Raw genomic sequence first — 22,266 nt, forward strand, 5'->3', positions numbered from 1 at the left:
TTATTGGACATTAAAGTGTGGAATTTGTTTGACTGGGAGGCCTTTATTGGTACTGGAGCAGCAGCTACAGTGAACATTTGGTTATTGGTATCTTTACACTTCAGCATTTCACTTGAATTCTTGGTGGGAATTTTTTACAGTACTCTTGTCAGTGATAGATGTTTCAGCCATAAATCCTCTCTGGTTTGTCTTGGAAGAAGCAATACACAGCCTAGAAAGATTCTCGGCAACTGGAACTTGCCCCCTCTCCTCCAAAAGAGTGGAAATAGAGGAGGAAAGATGTTCAAACCATGGAGAATGCTGTTCGGCAAGAAGAGTTAAATCTACATCTAAGCTTTGCAAGGCTGAAATGTCCAGTTCAAAGAACAAGGGCTGACACTCTGTCAGACCTCCTGTATCCATAGCAGCAAGCAATAAAATCTTGAAACTAATAAGCAAAAAAGCAATAAAAAGAAGAAACCCACAGGCCACAGAGACTCTGAGAGGTACAACAGCCAATAAAAATGCAGTAAAATGCACAACAGTACAAGAATGATGTATTAGCACTTTTGTTTATTAAATATAAACTTCTTCAGATAAAACCACATTGTTTGAACTCCATTTAAATCACAGCAGGTAAAAAATTTGATGGTGAAATAAATCACATTATAAAAAGTGATATGATAGAAATCACATGATCAGCTAGTTGCCAAGCTCTAGACAAAGAAAACAATTTAAATTGACAAAAACACATTTTAAAAACAGGTAAGACAGATAAAAAAAAACTTTAAAAACTTCTTAAATGAAATTTAAATAACATTTAGATAAAACTATCTCTCTAAAGCCTTCAGTTTTAATAAACATGAAATAGATGAAAACCATTAAGCCTGGCCAGCTACCAGCATTTAATTGTAGTTGCCAGTACAATTCATGTTTTTCTAAAAGTAACTGCCATGGACCACGACATAGATTCATTGGCACCCTGTCTATAACCATAAAGTTAAAGGTGTGTCCAGGAAAGGCACTAGTGTGCCTAGCTAAAGCAGTGCTTTCTGTTTGTGCTTAATATTATTGGTATGCTCCCATATACAATCATTAAAATAGCATTCAGTTTTGCCTGAATAAAAGGCTGAACAACAGCCACACAAAGTGGCATAAACAACAACCTTGGTAATAGGTTCATAGGTCCATAGATTAGTACTAGGCTAACTGCCCTTGTGAGCCATTTTAAGTGTAGCCAATTATCCCTTGTGAGACTCAAACCCTGCACCTTGTGTTTGTAAGCACTTACAAGCCTCTTTCATGTTAAGCTTAAAACCATTAATATTAAATTCTTCACAATAAAGAATAAATTTGCACAGAGAACAGCTCCAACACTTAGACATCTTAAAATTTGTGGGGTCATTTTTCCTGTTATTAGTGCCAAAATGTTCAAACAAGTACTTATAATTCTGTCCTTTGTTGAAGGTAATGAGACACTTTTCACCACCTTTACCAGAAATCTGGCTATCATCCTTCAAAATAGCCTAATTTTTATAAAGAATATCTCTAATCAGGTCACTGTCCATGTTGTACTGGGTAATAAATGAACTGACTAAAAATACTTCAGTCCTGCATGCATTTTTGGAAGGGCCTGTACAGGAATTAATGTTCTACAAAACTGTGCTCTCATCCATCAACTCCACAATAGTATCATGAGTGTTGGCAGGTTCCTGAGGGTGGCCATGCTAAAAAATGGCTTTAAAATGACCACACTCTGTTTTATTGATTACCTCATACATCAGTGAATCAACGAATCTAAACAGATGTTCTCTTGCCAAAAACATACATTTAATCTGCTCACATTAATCCAAGAAAACCATGTGTGCATTTCTAACAAACTGTCCCTTAACAACAGCACACTTCTGGTGATGGAGGTGGGAGCTGGTGTAATGCAGGTACATGTTTGAAAACATAAGATTCCTGTAAATTTTGCTTTCAAATTTTTTTGTTGATGGAATCCTTATAAAGCCAAACGTCCATAAAAAGCAATATTGTCAATATCCAGCACATAGGAGAATGTATGGAATTCAGTGGTCTGATTAATTAGATAAGAAATGCCTGAAGTAAATTGCTGTCATCATCCCAAGCAATAAAGATAGCATCCAGGAAATGCAGATAGAGTTTATAGGACTACATGAAATCAAATGCAAATAAGTGTATATATTCCCACTTTATCATGAAGACATTTCTGAACAACCCACCACAAGCAGAACCAATGGCCACACCTGAGAGTTGAAGAAAAAATTCTTTGTCAAAAATCAAAACCTTTTTAACACAATTTTTAAATGTGTTTCAAAAGTGTTTATTCTTTCTTGTGCTAACCCCTTATCAAATAAATATTCTGAAAATCACTGAATTCCCAAGTCATGAGGAATAGCCATATATAGATCTTTAATGTCCATAGTGACAAAAATGTAACTGTCACTATACTCTAGTTGGTTATTTTTTTTCTAAAAGTACCATGAATCTTTACAGATATTTCCTCACTCAGAACAAAATGTTTCAGTTTCTCAATAAGAAATTAACACATGGCTGGGTGATGGAGCCCCTTGCATCAACAATTGGTCTCATTGGTAGTGAAATTATGCTTGTATGAATTTTTGGAAGTCCAAAAATAGTTGATATTCTGGGTGATACTAAATTCAAATAGATAAATTCATGCAAATCAATTTGCCCATCAATGAACAGATCATTAAACATCTGTCTCACTCTTTTATATGCTGTATTAAGTTCATTGAGTGAGACCTGAACATAAGCATCGTGTAGGAGCATCTCATGAATTTGACTAAAATACTGTGGGTTCTCCATCACCACCAACCCACCCCCTTTTTGTGTTGTCATAAATTTAAATTTTTTTGAGCTTATTTTATGAATCAACTGAATCTCAGTAGATGTTAAATTATTGCCTCCAAAATGTCTCTTACTGGTAGAAAGAACACTATGAAAATCAAGTTCACAAATATTTTTAAAGCAAAAAAATTGTAGCATGTACTTGGTGTGAAATGTGCTGGAAATTCTGAGGGGATCAACAGTGGTCATACTGTTGTCAAAAATGACAACAAAGTTGAGTTTTCTGGTAAAGCGTCTAAAGTCGATGAAAAGATAGGGTAAACTAGCATGTTGGCTAGGTACAAAGGTCATCCTATGCTCAAAAGTTTAGCACAGTCTGTGGTTATTTCACAAGAAGAATAATTATACACTGGAAAGTTACCTTTAGATTTCTTAGTCGTCTTACAAGAAATACCATGGGTAGTTTCAGTAGAAACAAAATCTTTACTTACTTCCAGTTGTTGTTCTGATGTTGGTTGGTGTACCATTGTGATTGGGCCCTCTGCAGCTGGTGTACCTGCTTTTGATAATATGATGATGTGCATTCTGCCTGGCCCTCAAGCTTTCCGATTGGGGCAGGGGAGTTGAACATCTTACGAGACATCCCAGTCAGCATTGTATGAGTTGGCATTATCTGTAGGTTCAGTTTCACCCAAATGACCACCTTCAAGTCAGATGTCATAGTCTGTACTATATAAAGATTGATTGGGATTACCCCAAGACTGGGAAACCAGTGGTTCAGGATAGGTTGTATGGTTCTTGTAAGCTCACAAATTCAAGTTTCTTAATTTTCCTGTTTTTAATAACAGAAAGCTGCTGATCTATAGAATAATAGTAGATAGTAAAATGCAAAACAGTACAAGAATGGTATATTAGCACTTTTGATTATAAAATATAAACTTCTTCAAATAAAGCTACATTGTTTGAACTCTATTTATATAGAAGCAGATAAAATGTTACATGGTGAAAAAATCTTTTGATAAATGTCATATCATAGAAATCACATGATCACCTAGTTGCCAAGCTCTAGGCAAAGCAAAAAATTAAAGAGCCACAAACCACATTGTAAAAACCAGATAAGACAGATATAAAACTTTAAATACTTCTTAAATTAAATTTATATAACATTCAAATAAAACTACCTCTTAAAAAAGTCTTTAGTTTTAATAAACAGGAAATATATGTAAAACAATTAAGCCCTGCCAGCTACCAGCATTTAATTGCAGTTCTAATAAAATTCACATTTTTCTAAAAGTAGCTGCCAGTGGCCATGGTGCAGATCCATTGGCACCCTATGACCACAAACTTAAAGGTGTGCCCAGGAAAGGCACTAGTGTGCCTAGCTAAAGCATTGCTTTATTTTTCATGCTTAATATCATTGTATATTCCCATATACAATCTTTAAAACAGCATTCAGTTTTGCCTTTATAAAAGGCTGAACAACAGCTACACAAAGTGTCATAAACAACACCCTTGGTAAGCAGTTAGAAGCTTCTTTCATCTTAAACTTAAAACCATTAATATTAAATTGCTCATAACAAAGAATAAATTTGCACATAGAGCAGCTCCCAAACTTAGACATCTTAGAAATTTATGAGATCATTTTACCTGCTACGAGTGCCAAAATGTTCCACCAAGTACTTAAAATTCTGTCTTTTTCAGAAGGTAATGAGAGGTTTTTCTTTTAGAAAAATGTGAATTGTATTGGCAACTGCAATTAGGGTGGCCATGGTGGTGCAGCAATTAGCATTGTTGCCTCACAGCAAGAGGTTCTCCAGTTTGATCCTTGGCTGGGGTGCCTTCTGTGCAGAGTGTGCATGTCCTTCCTGTGGTCGCGTGGGTTTCCTCTGGGTAGTCCGGTTTCCTCCCACATCCCAAAGACATGCTGTAGGTGGATTGGATACTCTAAATTGGCCCTAGGCATGAATGTGTGCTTTCTGTGGAAGGTTGGGCGCCGAGTTGGCAAGTTGACACTGTAAAACTCTACTGCCAATCATGATAAACAGGTGATCTGCTGTGGTGACCCCTAACCGGGAAAAGCTGAAAGAAGAAGAAAGAAGAAGATTGGCAACTGCAATTAAATGTCGGTAGCTGGCCAGGGCTTAATGGTTTTACATCTATTTCCTGTTTATTAAAGCTGAAGGCTTTTGAGAGGTAGTTTTATTTGAATGGTATTTAAATCTCATTTAAGAAGCATTTCAAGTTTTGTATCTGTCTTATCTGTTTTTTAAAATGTGTTTTGTCACTTTAAATTTTTGCTTTAGAGCTTGGAAACTAGGTGTCATGTGATTTTTATCATATGACTTTATATCATGTGATTTTTTTCACCATGTGACTTTTTACCTGCTGCTATTTAAAATGGAGGTCAAACACTGTGGTTTTACCTGATGTTTATATTTAATAAACAAAAGTGCTAGCCCACCATTCTTGTTCTGTTTTGCATTTTACTGCATTTTTACTAGCTGTTGTACATGTCAGAGTCTCTGTGGCCTGTGGGTTTATTGTTTTTAGATCCTTATATAAAACAGGCATTTACATAGATATACATGTATACCAGAGATTGGTCACTGGTTGAGATCATTATTTCATTATACACATAAGTGGAAGATGCTTTGATGGAAGGGAAATTAAAATCAAGATCTTCAGAACCCTGTATAAATTAGCCAGCTGGTTTAAAAAATATTCACTTTTTCATTAGCAAATTAGAATGTATATGTGTAACCAGTGGAGCCCTTTCAAGCAGTGAACTTTCCAGATTTCCTTCTATATAAGTATGTAGGTGAATATTTTTTTTCATAAATGGGACATTTGTCTTATTTCCCTTTAGAAACAGCTGTTTGTGTTTATTGATGGTTATTTATTGCTGTACATAGGATGTGAGTAAATTGCTTACTTATGAAATGCATATCACCTGCTTGTAGTCTTATCTAAGGGCAATGTTTTCAAACTACACCATTTCTATTTGTTTTCCTTAGAGCATCACTCTTGCTATTATAACCTACGTTGGACTTGGCATTTCATTGATATGTCTTGCTATATCGATCTTCACATTCTACTTTTGCCGAGCAATCCGGGGTCCCAGGACCACCATTCATCTTCACCTCTGTGTATGCCTTTTTATGGGTTACTTCATTTTCTTGGTTGGCATTAACCAGACAAAGAATGAGGTAAGCCTTTTATAAATGTTTCATTTGCCCAAACTTTTAAACAAAATTCCCATCCAGAAGCTCATGATGCAATGATGTTTTTAATTGTTCCAAAGATGCAGTTCTGTTGTAAATTCATGACATTGCTCAGTCTGGTTTAGTATCGACATATATTCAAGTTTGATAAAAGACTGATTTGTGGGAATTTTCTACACAGAATGTGTCATCCCTTCAGCATCAGCTTCATACATTTGTCAGCATATTGAACATTTAATATTTCATGTGGGTATTCTGTTGGTTGTTAATTAACTGTGAAAAAGAAAGACTATTGCCTATAGAGTTCCAGTTGAACTTTATTGAATGGAACTATACTTCTGAAGTGATAAAACATGTATTTATATATGGATCTATTTACATAGCAAACAAACTGCTCTAGCACAGATAGATGTCAGCCATAACACAGGTCAAAGGCCCTTCGACACTAAGACAGAACATAGCTGGCAAATGCAAGTGTATGTAATATAGCATGCAGGAATACAATTCAAGCAAAGAGAGTGACAGTATTAAGCAAAATAATGTCCGCTCTATAACAAACAAGTAATCAAATTAAGCTGGCTGGCTGTTTAGCTCAGAGGACTAAGGGTGTGAGGAGGCAACACGCTTCATCCTGTTGTCCCAAGTTTGAGTTCTTTCATATCCACTTGCAAAATGTGTAACTCTGAACAATAGCTCCTGGTTAACAAAGCAAAGCTAGGTTACAACACATTTCTGATTACATGGATAATTATGGAATATGAAAGGAAAATGTAGCACTTTGGTGGGTACATCAGCAACGGGCCTCTGACTGGGACTTCAGCACTGGACTTTCAAATGTCTGTGCTGATGTCACTAATTCCAGACCTTCAAAGAGCTCTTAGGCAGCCAGGATTTGAGTTATCCCTTAAATGCCCTTTTCTTTTCAGCTAAAATCATGAACGTGTTATCGTTTAAGCTCACATAGAAACAAACATGGAGAATGAAAGAGGTGTCTCTGCATTCACTGTGTTTCATTATCGCATTTGGCAAAAGTTTAAACACTTATCAGAGATAAAGTAACTATATTAGAAAGTTTTAGAATTACTGGAGTTCAAAATAAAACTACCTGAAGTGCTGACTAACAAACAATACAAAACATCATGGAATTTTAATAGCAGTGAAAATATGTTTATATACAAGGCTAAGTACATCAACAGCCTCATAGCAGTAAGTTCAAACTCTAATGTACAGATAAGTTCATCTGTGCTTGACACACTACTTAATAGGAACAAGCAAAGCTGGCATCCAGTTACAGTCTATGCCTTAGCAAAGATAATGAAGCACTTCACATAAGTTTAAAAAAATAAAAATTAGCAATTGTAAGCAGAGCCGTATCGGGAATACGGCAAAAAGGATGGCTGCCCAAAGTGCCAGTAGCTAGGTAGCACAATAGGTGGCTTTGCTGAGTTGCCAGCTGCCCTTGACTGGAAGTGCAAGCACTCTCACAGTGTGTATTTAAGCAATTGCAATCACAGTTCTGTGGTTGCATAAACAATTAAATGATAGTCACTATCCGAAGACAACAAAGACCTGTTTTGTATATACATAATAGTTCTTTGCTGTGTTTGCACAATCACTTCTGCAAAAATAACAGTACTTTTATTTATGCACTGTAACAAAAAGTAACTAAATGAAAATGACTAAAGCAGATAGAGCAGGCATGAGGAAAGCTATGTATTTTTTTGGTCCTGCACTTTGGTTGAGTGAGATGACATTCCAGGCATTGTCCAGGACAACAAGTGTCCTTGTGTTAGCTCCAATTGTGAGTGAGGATACCAAAAAAGCATGCTCATCAGCAGAACTAAATGAAACAATGAGAGTGATTACAATGTTTGAAAAAATGCTTTTCTTGCTCTGTCTCTCTAACTGCAAGCCTACCCATCTCTGCAGATAACAACCTCCAAGGTGGGCACTCCAGCATAGAGGAAGGTCTGGGTAAGGTGAGATTGGTACAAAATATATACTATTAAAGTGCAGTAACATGGCAACAGTGAGACACTGTCAAAATTCCTCTGCAAATGGTTATACCAGAAGCACAGTTACATGCATGAACAATGTATGCTTGACACTGAGTATCTCCCCCCCTTTTCTCATTAAAAGTAGTTATGATTATGCAGAAAAAAAATAGTAGCTAAGACATCCTGTTCTTTTATGTTTCTTCACCTGTGTCCTTTTACAGTCCCCAAAGCTAATACAAAGAAAAGTATAATCTGTCACTTTACCCAGGTACCCACCCACAGTCACAGTCAGTAGTACCCATGAGGCTTCAGCAGCTTGTGGCATTTCTCTGGAGGAAATAACCCACTTGCCATAGTCTTTAAGTGTGTACTACGACAGGAACAAGCTAGAAGTCTTCCAACATGTAAGGCCATGAAGTCTTACTACCATCAGATTTCTGAACATTTATTACTGTGTGTGCAGAAGTCACAATGAACTCACTTCAGTATCCAGACTGCAGCTTGAGAAGTACATTGTGCTACTTCTGAGACATTGTTTGTCAATAGTCTGCACAGCCTTGCAGAGATTTTACTATTGTGATGATAGCTGGGCTTCACAGGTGAGCCTCAGCCTAGAGGGTTAAAAAGAGTGGGCCAGACAATGTGCCTAAAGCTAGCTCTACCTGTCTGCAGGGAGTGACAGTGTGCTCATTATTCCTATTACAGGACTCAGCACACATGGGTACATAATCTGCAGGACTGCACCTTACAAGCACAGAACAGTATTCTGGCTTGTCTGTGTACAGTGATGCCTACAGACTGAAATCCCCTTTGTGTCAATACCCTCCTGTAACTGGGAGATAGGTAGAAGTTAACCATTCTCCATTCCAGAAACCATAAATTATGGCCTCAATTCCATTACTTCACATTTCACTTAATCAATATATATGATTGTAATAAAAATGGATAAGATGTAAATGGGATTAGATGATTTAAGTTCAATCACAGACACATATGTGTCCATGCAAAAAAAATAATATAAACAATGGTAGCAGCATATGTGCTTTATAGGATGTTTGGTCTAGTATTTGTTTAAAACACTGCACTAAGCTAGTACCGGAAGTCGACATAATGCTTAGCAGGCAGACAGTTATTTCATTATGCATACATTTATTACTAGGCTTACCACCTGCCCACTTTGCGAGGGACAGTCCCTCTTTGGGCAGTTGTGTCCTGCAAAAAAGTTGAAAAAATCCCAAATGTCCTGAGATTTTAGGACAAAAATATTTCCTATATTTTATGTAATAGTTGCATAAAACAGTTATTCTGTATCTGAGACACCTAAATGTTATAAGAATCAGAATAAGCAACTAAAATGCTACAATAATAAGCTTTTATTTAGGAAAAAAAGTGAAGTGCTGTCATTTGTACTGGCCATGGGTATGTTTTGCCCTGCAAAATCTGTTTGTACCAAAAATGTCCCACTTTGGGCATTTGAAAAGGTGGCAACCCTATTTATTACTGATTAACAAACACTGCAGATTGCTTCAAAGTATTGTCAGTATTAAACTGTTTCACATACCTGATGCTAATTAGTACAGGCACTGTCAACCTTGGGAAGGAAAATGCACATTGTTTTCATATGATGTTTTGGGCTAAACTGTACATAGAAATATTCCATTTTTAAAAGTGCAGGCATGTCTCAAACATGAATGCAGCACAGTGGTGGTACTGAACAAAACTGTCATCTGTTTCTGCAGTTCATACTGATCTGTGCGTGTTCATACAAGTGGAAACTTTAAAGTACATTATTTTCAGAAAAAATGTTGCTGTCTGTTCAGAAAGATGCACTTCCACTGCTACTCTTCAAAAATCAATTATTGTAAAACTTGTTGTGAAATCTGATATTTATTGTATTATTGATGAAAACAAAATGAAATAGGAAGTATGAAATACTGTTTTTTATTTTTCCTTCAGGTTGGATGTGGAGTGGTTGCAGGATTATTGCATTACTTCTTTTTGGCTACCTTTACCTGGATGTGCCTAGAAGGAGTTCAGCTCTACCTTATGGTAGTTGAGGTCTTTAGTACAAACAGTCTGAAAAAGAGATACATGTTTGCATTTGGTTATGGCCTGCCATTAGTAATTGTAATTCTGTCAGCATCTATAAATGCCAAAGGATATGGCACCAAAAAATAGTAAGTAGATTTTTTTCTCCCAAGTAATATTTATTTATTTATTTACTGTATAAATTTGTTACTGCTGTAAAATTATATAATCTTTTAAATGCCAAATGGGTTATTATAAGTTAAGGTTTAATGTAAAATATTTAAATTCAAAATATTTTAAAAGATCATCCCTTTGGTACCTTGTAGGAAGGACATAGCATTATGTCTGCATGAGGCATGTTATATATTGTCTGAGTAAGTAAATATAAAACATTAGAGAAAGCAAATAAAATAAAAGCACTGGAGGTAGTTTTCAAAATTATTATTGTGATTATCAAGTTAGAACTTATTTTGTTAGTCAGAAGTTTTTCAGTCTAAGAAAACTGAGCTGATTGTAGACAGTGTTACTTACACTGAGGTGGAAGATACAGTAAACCTACTGGCCAATAAATTTAACTCTAACTTCAGCCTTCTCTTCCCTCTGTCCCTCAAGATATAGCTAAAACTGGCTATCTTCCAGCTATCACAAAAGACCAAGTCTTAAAAAGTGCTATAAAAAGCTAAAAATACTGAATTGATAGGGCCTGACAATATCCCTAGATGCATCTTAAATAGCATGAAACATGATTTAGTCACCTCTAAAAACACTATTTAATCTCACCCTCCATACAAGTTTTGCACCAATCAAATACAGGTTTTGTATCAAGCAAATGGAAGACAGCTACAGTCAGTCATTTGCATAAGGGAGGACCTTCTATAGACCAAGGCAATTACAGACCCATAAGTCTGACCAGCTTCATATACAAAGCCATGGCAAGACTAATCATGGAACTAATCAATCAGTACATAGTAAACCTCCAAACACTGGACCTTTCTCAGTTTGGATTCATCAAGTGCGGGTCATGCTTACTCAACCTGTTAATTTTTTTGGAAAAGGTCACCAAAGCAATAAATGAAGACAAAACACATCACATACCTCAGTCTGACTAAATCTTTTGACACAATTTCCCACTCAGGCACAATAGATAAGCTAAATAAACTGGCAATAAACTCCTATGTCACCCACTGGATTGCCAACTGGCTCATGGATAGGATACAGATAATCAAGCTTGAGTGAGCTACCTCTACTAAGAGACCAGTAACTAGTGGAGTCCCTCAGGGTTGTGAGCTGGGACCTCTCCTGTTTCATATCTACTTTTCTGAAGTAAAAGCCGATACCAAAGAACTCTGTCTGAATATGTTTGCACATGACTGCAAGCTAAGAGCATTTATTGAATCCTCAAATGACTTAGCCATGCTGCAAGGTTTGTCCCAAATAAATAACTGGTGCTAAAGTCATGGACTGAAACTAAATGCCAAAAAATGCAATATCGTATACTTTGGAGAGTCATCAACCCCAGGGAACTACCACATTGACAATATACCCATATGTGTTGACCCAGTTGCTTGGGATTTAGGAACCTATATGTACAGAGGCCTAATTTAGACCAACATGTGTAAGAAAGCCCTTCTATATTTCATAGCTGATACACAAAGGGACTGTGTCTAGATCTAAAGATATCATTTCCTCCCTTTATTCAGCTCTCATTAAGTCAGTTATTGGATATAATACCTTTTGTATTTACCTCTCCAGACGCATACAACAATTGGAATGCCCATAGAGATACCTTACTAAAAGGATACAAGGCTTAAACAACATCTCCTACATGGAGTCCTGCAGACTGCTAACAGATGATCTATGTCTGGGATATAGGACACCCTCTGACCCATTACTGATGGATTTATTCATATCAGGAAGTTAAATGGCATCAGACTTAGTCTAGAGATCTAAACCTCATCTGCAACATCAGTGGAATGGTTTGGAGACATGAGTATATCTTGCAGAGGATACCGCTGCTCTGGAAAAGACCCTTCATCCACATAAAATCAAGTTAATACCTGTCCATATTTAAATGAAGCTTAAATCTATGGATGGGAAACTGAAAATCGCTGACCCTTGTACAACTAACGGACAGAAGCAGCTTCTAAATGCTTTATCTCATGCATGGGCCCCCACAAATTAACTGTGGTATGATCCCATTTATTCTCATTAGGGGTAATGTATAATTATTGACCATGGGATTGGTAATGCCATTCTATAACCAAATTGGATAGGTTATTTTGAGCACAAAAAGGGAAACTGGCTAGGTTTAAAATGGCCTGCAAGGGCAGCTAGCCTAGTACTTGCCTATGAGTCTATGAACCTGTATGCAGTCTATATCAGAACAACAAAAGCCCATATGTGCAACTACATAAAAGTCGACGCATAATACGCAAACTCTGTAAGTAGCAAATGGCCACATAATCAAATTTTTTCCTAGTGAAAAAATTCACGTGGCCATTCAGAAAAAATAAAAATTAAAAACCATTATCAGGTGGGGAGGCTTTGCCCCCTGCACCCACCCTAAATAAATATACCAACTCTGAGATCACACTTTAGTGAAGGAAAGGACAACTCCGTGTAGTTGGCCAGCTACTTCCTTGCCCTGTGGCATATTCATCAAATCGCTTAAATGCAGTTCAATGAGTATGTGTTGCTCTTTACGTGTTTGCTCAAAAGTCATTTCGTGCTTCTAATATAAACTCACCTGTATGAACCTGTTACTCACATATAATAAGGTTGCTTGGGGGATATAAAACTGAAGTCCTTTGAAGGAGAAGTACATATGAAAAATAGTTCACTCGCCCATCATCTGGATAGGATGAAGTTCATAGGTAGCACTGTATGTTTCTCTAAAGGCTGTAAAGTAACCACATTAACAGGTCAGACTGAAGCGATATAATAATGCCAGCACATCCAGGTTATAGTTTCACATTCTCAGGGCTGACATAGTTGGTTTTATGAAGTCATATCACTGTACATTTCCTACATAATAACTTTCTGATGACATAGTGCACAGAATATTGCCACATTAATATTAATGCGTAGTGTTACACCTGTTCACATAGGTGTGATGTTGAAAAATATAGTTTCATTTCTCTCTTTCTTAGAAATGCCCGTATAGCCAGGGCCGGTGCTAGTATTTTGGGGGCCCCCAGCAAGATTCAAGTTGGGGGCCCTACCCAGGAGAATATAAAAAGTGTGACCATATTGCCATTATGCCTCCTTCCCTATCAAGCTCATGCAGCACTATTTAACAATCACTGTGTAGTGTTATTACATTCAGACCATTAAAAAGACTTGAAATGTCACGGTTTACACTGGCTGGCATTTAGTACCAATGTTACATTATGACAAGCCCCTGTACCACAGTAAGGTAGCCACTCACAATGGTACACACACACACACACACACACACACACACACACACACACACACACACACACAGACTGAGACTGCGCAATGGTGCAGCAGTTAACTTTGTCACCCCCCAGCAAGAGGTTCTCTGGTTCGATTCTCAGCTGGGGTGCCTTCTGTGTGGAGTCTGCATGTCCTCCCTGCATTCGTGGGGTTTCCTCCCACATTCCAAAGACATGCATCTGCAGCGTTTCTCCCTGGGCCTCTGCTAAAAATAGGCTCTGTCCTAGTCGGACTTTCCCGGTCAACAAATGTTAAATAAATGAAATTTAGTACCAATAAATTATGACAAGTCACTGTACCACAGCAATGTAGCCACACACAGAGCTTCACACACTGACTGGCATTTAATACTAATGTTACATTACGACAAGCCCCTGTACCACAGCAAGGTAGCCACTCACAAATACACACACACACACTGACTGGCATTTAGTAGTAATGTTGTTACATTATGGCAAGCCTCTGTACAGCATCAAGGTAGCCAGTCCCACAGAAGTACACAAAGACACCCACACAGACTCCCTCACACAGGACAGAGACACAAGGCAGACAGTTACACAGACTTGCAGACAGGACATAGACACCCACACATGATGGACAGCAATACAGTAAGACTGAATTTTACGAATTTAAAATACTGGGCTTATGAACTAATAATGATGCTAGAATAAGATTTTGCAGAAGCATATGTTGTGTGACCCCACATTTTGGAAGAACAGCCCAAAACTAACAAACATCTGGACATTGTGCAACATTCTCACAGCCCCCTACCAACCTCCTAACCTCTCAGCATAATTCCAAAGCTGAAAATAACCGCAGAACAAAGGTGTAATATCAAGGATAGTTACAAACATTGCTATGATAAACTTAGAAAAATATTAGAATAACAGTGATTGCATTAGCATTCATTACAGTAATCAGTACATTCTGCAGAACTCTCATAGTCCCCCCCAAAAGTATCAGCACAATTCTAGAGGAGGTACAAATAAAAAAAAAAAAAAACAAGACAAGGGCGTAACATTAGGGGGTTTAAAACATTGTGGTTATGAACTAATAAAGATGGTAGGATGGTAGAATAACAAATTTTTCCAGTAGCATGCATTGTGTGAAGTCACATTTTTGATGACTAACAGACTAAAAATACAGGTCAAACAGCTAAACATTGTGCAACATTCTCACAGCCCCTACACCTCTCTTCTAACCTCACAGCTTAACAATTCCATTCCAGACAAAGCCCAAAAAAAAAAAAAAAAAAGAAAAGAAAATGCAGAACAAAGGCATAACATCAGGGATAGTTTGAAACTTTGCTATGATCAACTTCGATAGTAGAACAGGGTTGCACTGGCACGTGTTACGACATCAGTACCTTCTGCAGAATTGTCACAGCCCTTACCCCCCAGTATCTCAGCACAATAAATCTGGATGAAGTGAAAGTAAAATAAAAACACAAAGGCATAACATAAAAACAATGTGCTTATCAGCAAATATAGATGCTAGAATAACATCTGAATATTGCACAACATTCTCCCAGACTGTAACCCCCCCCCCTACCAACCTGTCAGCACAATAACTCTAGACAAAGCAAAAAATTATCATAGAACAAAGGCGTACCATCAGGGATAGATGTAAACACTGCCGGTGTACACAATACTAGTATAACAGGGTTTGCATTAGTATACATTAAAACAGCAGCTGTACATTCTGCAACATTCTCACAGCCACTAACTCCCCTCCCAACCTCTCAGCACAATAATTCTGGACAGAGCAAAAAATTATCATAGAACAAAGGTGTGGCATCAGGCATAGTTGCAAACATTGCCGGTATACACAAAATATACTAGCAGAACAGGGTTTGCATTGGTATACATTAAAACATCTGTATATTCTGCAGCATTCTCACAGCCACTGTCCCCCCACTACCAATATTTCAGCACAATTGCACACAAAACAAAAATGCAATATTGAATATTCTTATGCAAGACTAGATAAAAAAACTACATCAGATCTGGACATTAATTACAAACAAGCCTTCCTTCCTCAGCCTCTTAGCAGAAGAATTCTGGACAAATATAAAATAAAACTGTTACAACCACAGCCCCTCACTCCCCCCCCCCACACACACACACACACAAATCATCTTAGTGTAATAACTCTGCAGAAAAAAGTTATACAATCCTCTCCTTAGGTTTCCTCAACCCCACCCCCCCAGCAAAAAATAAAGTTAAAAATAAACCCAGCAGCTTACCTTTTCTGCAGTTGATAGAAGGCTGCTACTAATCCTCTGCTTGCTTCTACTACACACAGACCAGACCTGTTCAGCCCTTTTAAATTGCCCTCAAAAGGACAGTTTTTCAGATCTTTTAGAAATCGCCCTTACAAGGGCAGTTAAAATAGAGCTGCTTTGCTGGTCCCAATGTCATTCCAGCAAAACCTGCATCCTCCATCCATCCTCACAGCATACCTCTCAACATCTTAGGATGAAAAATCTGGACAAAGCCAAAAATAATAGGGGTACAAATGCTTAAAAATAGGGACACTTTTTAAATATTGCTTATATAAACTTACAAACTTGTTTCAGACTTTGCTTTAGCATACATTTTTCTGAAGGATATAAAGTCTAAAACTTAAATGTATGTGTCTACTATTTTTTAGTGACTTCAATACTCATTACTGTATAAGAAAACCACAAAATTTTATGAAGAACAAACCAAAAATATAAAGCAAAAAATCTGGATATTCTTAAAAATCTGGGCAGTTCAGATATGTGCCTAACATCGACAATCAAAAGAACTGAACCAACAGACCAGATATTAAGGTAAAACCAATCAGGAAGCTAGAACTTGCTTCTTGATTACCACAGCCAATCAGGTCCCTTGCTTCACTGAAGCGGACCTGATTGAGAGCAATTAACAAGTAAAGCAAGGGGCCTGATTGGCTGCAGCCATCAAGGAAGCAAGTTCTTTCAGGGAAAAAAAAAAGATGGAATCGCGCGACGGCGCTGCCGAATTAACGAGGAGACAAGCAAGGATAGGAAGCAATGTTGAAACCCGCACTGCTTCATATGGGGGCCCTCGTACGTTGGGAGATAATCGGGGGCTCCCCGCGGCCGCGGGTTTGGCGGGTGCCTAACGTTGGCTATGCGTATAGTTCACTACCTACGGAAATACCAAAAGCAGTAGACATGCAAAGAACCTTGGGTATTGCTAGAATAACAACACCCTAGTAAACAGAGTCGTTTTATGTACTTTTTAATTTTTAATTAGGACTGTTACATAATCTTATGAAGACTGATTCCAAAATGAACAGTAATACAGCATTCTTCTGCATTCTGCCATTTTTTTTACTTGTCCCAAATACACTGTGCACTATTTAGTGTGCCATGACAACCCAGAAGTATTTCATGGGTCAGGACTCGTGTATAGTACACTGATAAACTCTGTAAATCTTGGCATGCATTTGTACCCAGTATCATGACATTTGCTAATTAAATTAAGATTGTCTGTTACCATACATTGTTTTATAAAGATGTAAAAGCACAGGGCACCACAAACTAAGAAATAAAACAATAAAATGGGTACCAGCAGCAAAAGACTGGAATTAAAATATTTTGCTGCTGGTACCAATTTTATTGTTTTTCTGAACTATTCCATGGAAGTGTGTATGTTGCCCCCCCCCCCCCCACTGCTTGGCATTACAGGAAATGTGTTGCTACACTTTTGTCAGGAACTTGATTATATTGCCCCGTTCTTATATATAAATTGAGTCACATAAGCAACACATTTCTTGACTCCTTGTTTTTCCTTAATTCTTTCATACAGATGTACCCCAGGACTCATCAAATCTTACACAGAGTGTAAGAATAGTGCAACCACTCCTACATGGAATATGGCCAGCAAGCAATCCAGGAAACAAACCTGGGGATGTGCACGAGCCTGGCAGCACTATTCCTGCACGGAGACCATTGAATAATGCTAATTATCTCATTTGCTGGTGAAAACTATGCAAATGAGGTGAATTAACAATTCAGCAAGCAGGCAGGCATCTGTGCAAGAACAGTGGGAGTTGCAGAAATGTATTCAGCTACTAGCCCAATACATTTCTGCAAAAATCAAAACAGAGGCATGACAGCTCAAACTAAAGCATGTATTCTAATCCTTAGGCATGCCAATGGCCAAACATATGGTCATTGGCATGCAAAGTGTTGCAAAGTTATAAAAATAAAAGTTTATTTTTTTTGGCCGCTCTCGGACGTTTAAGCATAGGGCAGCGGCATGCAAACGGGATTGTGCTGAAAATAAAAAAAATATGAAAAGACAATTTTAAGTGAACTCTGCATTTTGCCATTATAGTCTATGGCATGAAGAATCAAAACAATAGCAGAGAACAGTGGTTGCTCATGGGAAAGGCTCTGGGTTAGTGCTGTAACTAGGGACTACTGCAGTGGGGTATGCTAATGAGGGAAATTTACTGACTCACAAAAAGAAGCAAAATGCCAAACTGCACTTAACCATGTAGGTGCTATAAGGCAGTAGTGTAAGTAGGAGGAGCAGCAGACATGAAAAGGAGGTGTGTCATGCTTGCTGTAACCACATTGGAGCTCCACTGCTCCCATTTGAGCTTAGCTAAGCACAGCTAAGCAAGGATGTGTGTCTGAGACTGTATTGACTTATTCCATGAAATGAAGAGTGTGTTCATGTCCAGGAGAGGGCTATATCTCTTTGTTTACCTTACCTCAATGGGTTTGCTTGGCGTGCACTGGGTCTAACAAAAAGAGAAAAGAAAAAGAAAAAATGGAAATAGCAGCACTGTTTAGCACCTCGAGGCTTAAAAGGGGTGTGAATGGGAAGGGAAAAAAGGCAACTAGCAGAATAAAAGCAATCAAGTACAAATAAAATAGCAAGCAGGTGGAATGTATCATAGCCAGCCAATCATACAGGCAGCATCCATAGCACAACAGTATAAACTGTGCAAACACCTTTCAGTCTGGTTTGGGGGAATTTTAACCCAAAAAATGTTAGGGGCTGCCATTGCTTTGATCTATCAGTATGTGCTAGAGGCTGAGGGTGGTGTGGAGGATAATGCTGACAACTGCCCCAGACTGAGGAGGAGGAGAAGAGTGTTCAGACCCAGGGTAACCTACCAGGGGCTACATGATCTGGAGATAGTAGCATGCTACAGGGTGGATAGAGACCTACTTCAGCAAATCATTGAGTTGTGCCGGCCTCAACTCCGACCCAGAACTAACAGAGGAAAACCCATCCCAGTGGATACCAAGGTATGTATAGCCTTAGGAATGCTAGCCACAGGTACTTTCAAAAGACCTACTGGGGACATAATGGAGGTTTCACAGGCATCTGCATCCAGGGTACTCCACCAGTTCCTGGATGTCATGCGAACATATGTCAGTGAGCACATTTACTTCCTCAGCACCCAGGAGGAGTTGACCATCAATATGCACCTCTTCCAGCATGTAGCAGAATACCTGGAGGTACTGGGTGTCATAAACTGCATGCACATCCACATCAAAGCACCACTCGGTGAGCAGGGTAGTGTCTACATGAACTGCAAGGGCTTCCCCTCCATCAACTGTTAGGTCATGTGCAATGTCTAGGGCATTATCATGAATGTGCGTGTACTGGCAGCCCTGGAAGCTATCACAACTCCCACATCTGGCATTCCTGACAGCTGTATAAGGCATTTGCCAGGGGGGACATCCCATATGGCCATCTGTTGAGAGAAACAGGCTATGCACTGGAGCCTTGGATGATGACACCTATCAGAAATGCACACACACCCATACCAGAATGCCATAATGAGGAACATGCACAAACCAGGATCATTATAGAGCATGTGTTTGGGATGTTCAAGTCATGGTTTTGCTGCCTTGATATATCTTGTGGAGCCTTGCAGTACTCTCCAGTCACATGTGCACATATGTTCATAGTATGTGCTATGCTACACAATACGATCCTGTGGAAACATCTGCATCAGGAACAGCACAGGGAAGGGCCACACAGCCCCCCACCATTGCCAAGGTCCATACAGGCACAGAAGGACTTGGATGAGGAACCCCCTGAGCCAGCCCCTGTAGGCAGATGGAGGCATGCCCAGTATGGCCTGGTCTTGGCAAAGAGGCAACGCATAACACACACTGACACTATAGGCAACCAGGGACTGACACCTCTCTCTGACTCACACACATAGTACAAATGGATGACACACACATCACACTACCTGTAACTTACCATGTATAGGCAGTGCACAGCTTGCATCCAAAAGAGGCAGCCCTTACCCACTGTCCTCACAACTGCTGCAGGCACAAGGTAAATCAGTAATCTAAATAAATGTATGGAGTATTATCTTCTGGCAGCATATCAGTGGTAGTGCTGCATGCATGCAAGGGAATGGGGTGGCCCAATGGGGGTAGCAGCAGACAACTGACAGCTATGTGGTACACCAGGAAATGTCTGCCCAATACTGAATGCAACATCAAAAGCAAACATCCTGTGCGAGAGCAATTGCATGGCTCATAACAGTATTAGAGAAAAACATCCAGTGAGCCAGCAAACTGTTGCCTGAAAGGAATTTATTCTGTAATTGTAAAAAACATAAAAACAGCAAACAACCAGACCAGTTTCGGCTGGAACAAAAACCACAGCCTTCTTCAGTGTAAAGTCACATAATCAGATGTTGCTGTTTAATTAGATGCTGCTAACAGTTCATTGGTTCAAACTAGAATTGTTCATTTAAACCAGGTGGGAATAATCCACCTAATTTGACAATCCACTTTTTTTCTTTGGAATTTAAAATAAAATGCCAACCTGTTTTGTTGAGTTTGTTACCTTTTATAACATCAATTACCATAAAAGAAAATTTTGCATGTTTGTGCAACAGATGATATTTATATAAAGCATTGTTTACCTTTTTATTTTTGATATTGCTTACATGTTCAGAGATTCTGATTCTAAGAGGACGTAAAGTTTGCCCAATGTAGAAGGATCCACAAGTGCACGTAGCCAAATAGACCAACCAATCAGTACTGCAGTTCGCAAAAAAATTTACATCATAAACTGTAGCAGAGTTCCTACTAGTAAATTGTTTTGATTTGCTCACTTTATCACAATTTGTACAGCATGGAAAACAACCAGTCAAAAATTCCCTGTAAGGGTAGTCTGTAATAGTTGTGACTGCCTGTTGTCATGAGAATGCTTGTAATGATTGAAGCAGCCACCTAAGTTTTTGCCTTTTCAAAATGAAAAAAGACATCTGTCTGGTATGATGTTTGCCAGTTCAGGGTCACACTGTAGGATGTTCCAATGTCTGTGTATCCTGTGGATAAGAGTGTCTGAATTCCTGCATAGGTAGTAACAAACCTGATGGGTTGTGATAAAGTGGTATTGTGCTCCTTATAACATAACAAATCATCCCTCTTGAGTGTGTCAACCAAATTGCTGGCTTGCAGAACATGCCCCATCTTGTAACCCCTGGATCTAAACCTGTTGGTAAGATCTTTTCTCTGATCCTGAAAAGAAGAAACCTGTTGATAAGATCTTTTCTCTGATCCTGAAAAGAAGATTCATCAGAACATATACGCTTCATTCTGATGAATTGAGATTTAGGAATATTCCTAGCAATGTGTGGTGGGTGAAAGCTGGAAGCATGGAGGATGGTATTGTATTCAGGATACTTTCAGAATACCTCAGTGCTCAATGTATGATCTGGTAGCCTATTTATCAGTACATCCAAAAAAGTGATAGTATTGACATCATAATGCACTGTAAACTGAAGGCCCAATTTGTTGTCATTAAGATACATTAGAAAATCAGATAATTGATGGATCTCTCCTTTCCATACCATCCAGCAGTCGTCCAAATAACGTCTCCAAATATCAATGTATTTAAGATAGATGTTGTTGTGGCTGTTGTAAATTATGTGCTTTTCAACAAACGCCATGAACAAATCAGCATAAATTGGGGCAAGCGAAGCTCCCATTGCTGTACCCTTTGTTTGCCAATAACAAATATCTTGATAAAAGAAGATGTTATTGGTGAGGACATGTTCTGCAAGACCAACCAAAAACTGATTGGATTCAGGCTGGTATAAGCCGACAAATTCCAACCAATAAGCCAGGGCCTCCAGGCCTCCTTCATGGGGAATGTTAGTATAAAGGGCACTTACATCAAGTATACACATAAACCAGTCTGGTTCTAACTGAGTATCTGAAATGATTTGCAAAAAGTTGGTAGTATCCTGTAACCGTGATCGTACTAGGGATAACAAAGGCTTAAGGTGTTTGGTAAGATATAATGATAATGATTCGGTAATGTAACCCTTCCCTGAAACGATAGGCCTACCTGAAGGGTTCACCGGGTCCTTATGTATTTTAGGTAAAAAGTAAATATATTGATTGGCTGAGTCCTGAATCATGAGCTGGTGCATGACATCAGTGGTAATGATGCCTTCATTCCTTGTGCTGTACAAAAAGTCATCAATCTGTTTTTTAAATCTAAATGTGGGATTAATCACCATTTCAGAATAGTATCTATTATCAGAAAGTTGCCTTTTGGCCTCATTATCATAATAGGACCAATTTAAGACAACTACTGCCCCACCTTTGTCAGCAGAGATGATGACTATGTTGCTGTTATTCTGTAATTCATTGATGGCTTGTTTCTCAGCCAATGTAATATTGTTGGATTTGTACCATATCTCGGACCTAGAGAAGTGTAGATCTTTAAGTATACTATTCT

At 38.4% G+C, this 22,266-nt stretch overlaps 1 protein-coding gene across 1 annotated transcript in view; it reads left to right on the forward strand.

The window, feature by feature from the left end:
* LOC122810735 (adhesion G protein-coupled receptor E5-like) overlaps positions 1-22,266 on the forward strand; it is a 236,977-nt gene that overhangs the window by 136,478 nt on the left and 78,233 nt on the right. The window contains exons 5-6 of the mRNA XM_044082298.1: positions 5,826-6,017; positions 9,986-10,206. Of these exons, the coding sequence (XP_043938233.1) occupies positions 5,826-6,017; positions 9,986-10,206 (413 nt within the window). The remainder of the gene's footprint in view (positions 1-5,825; positions 6,018-9,985; positions 10,207-22,266) is intronic.

Source organism: Protopterus annectens, chromosome 9.part0, assembly GCF_019279795.1.
Source record: "Protopterus annectens isolate FY-2018-M chromosome 9.part0, PAN1.0, whole genome shotgun sequence".
Lineage (NCBI taxonomy): Eukaryota > Metazoa > Chordata > Ceratodontiformes > Protopteridae > Protopterus > Protopterus annectens.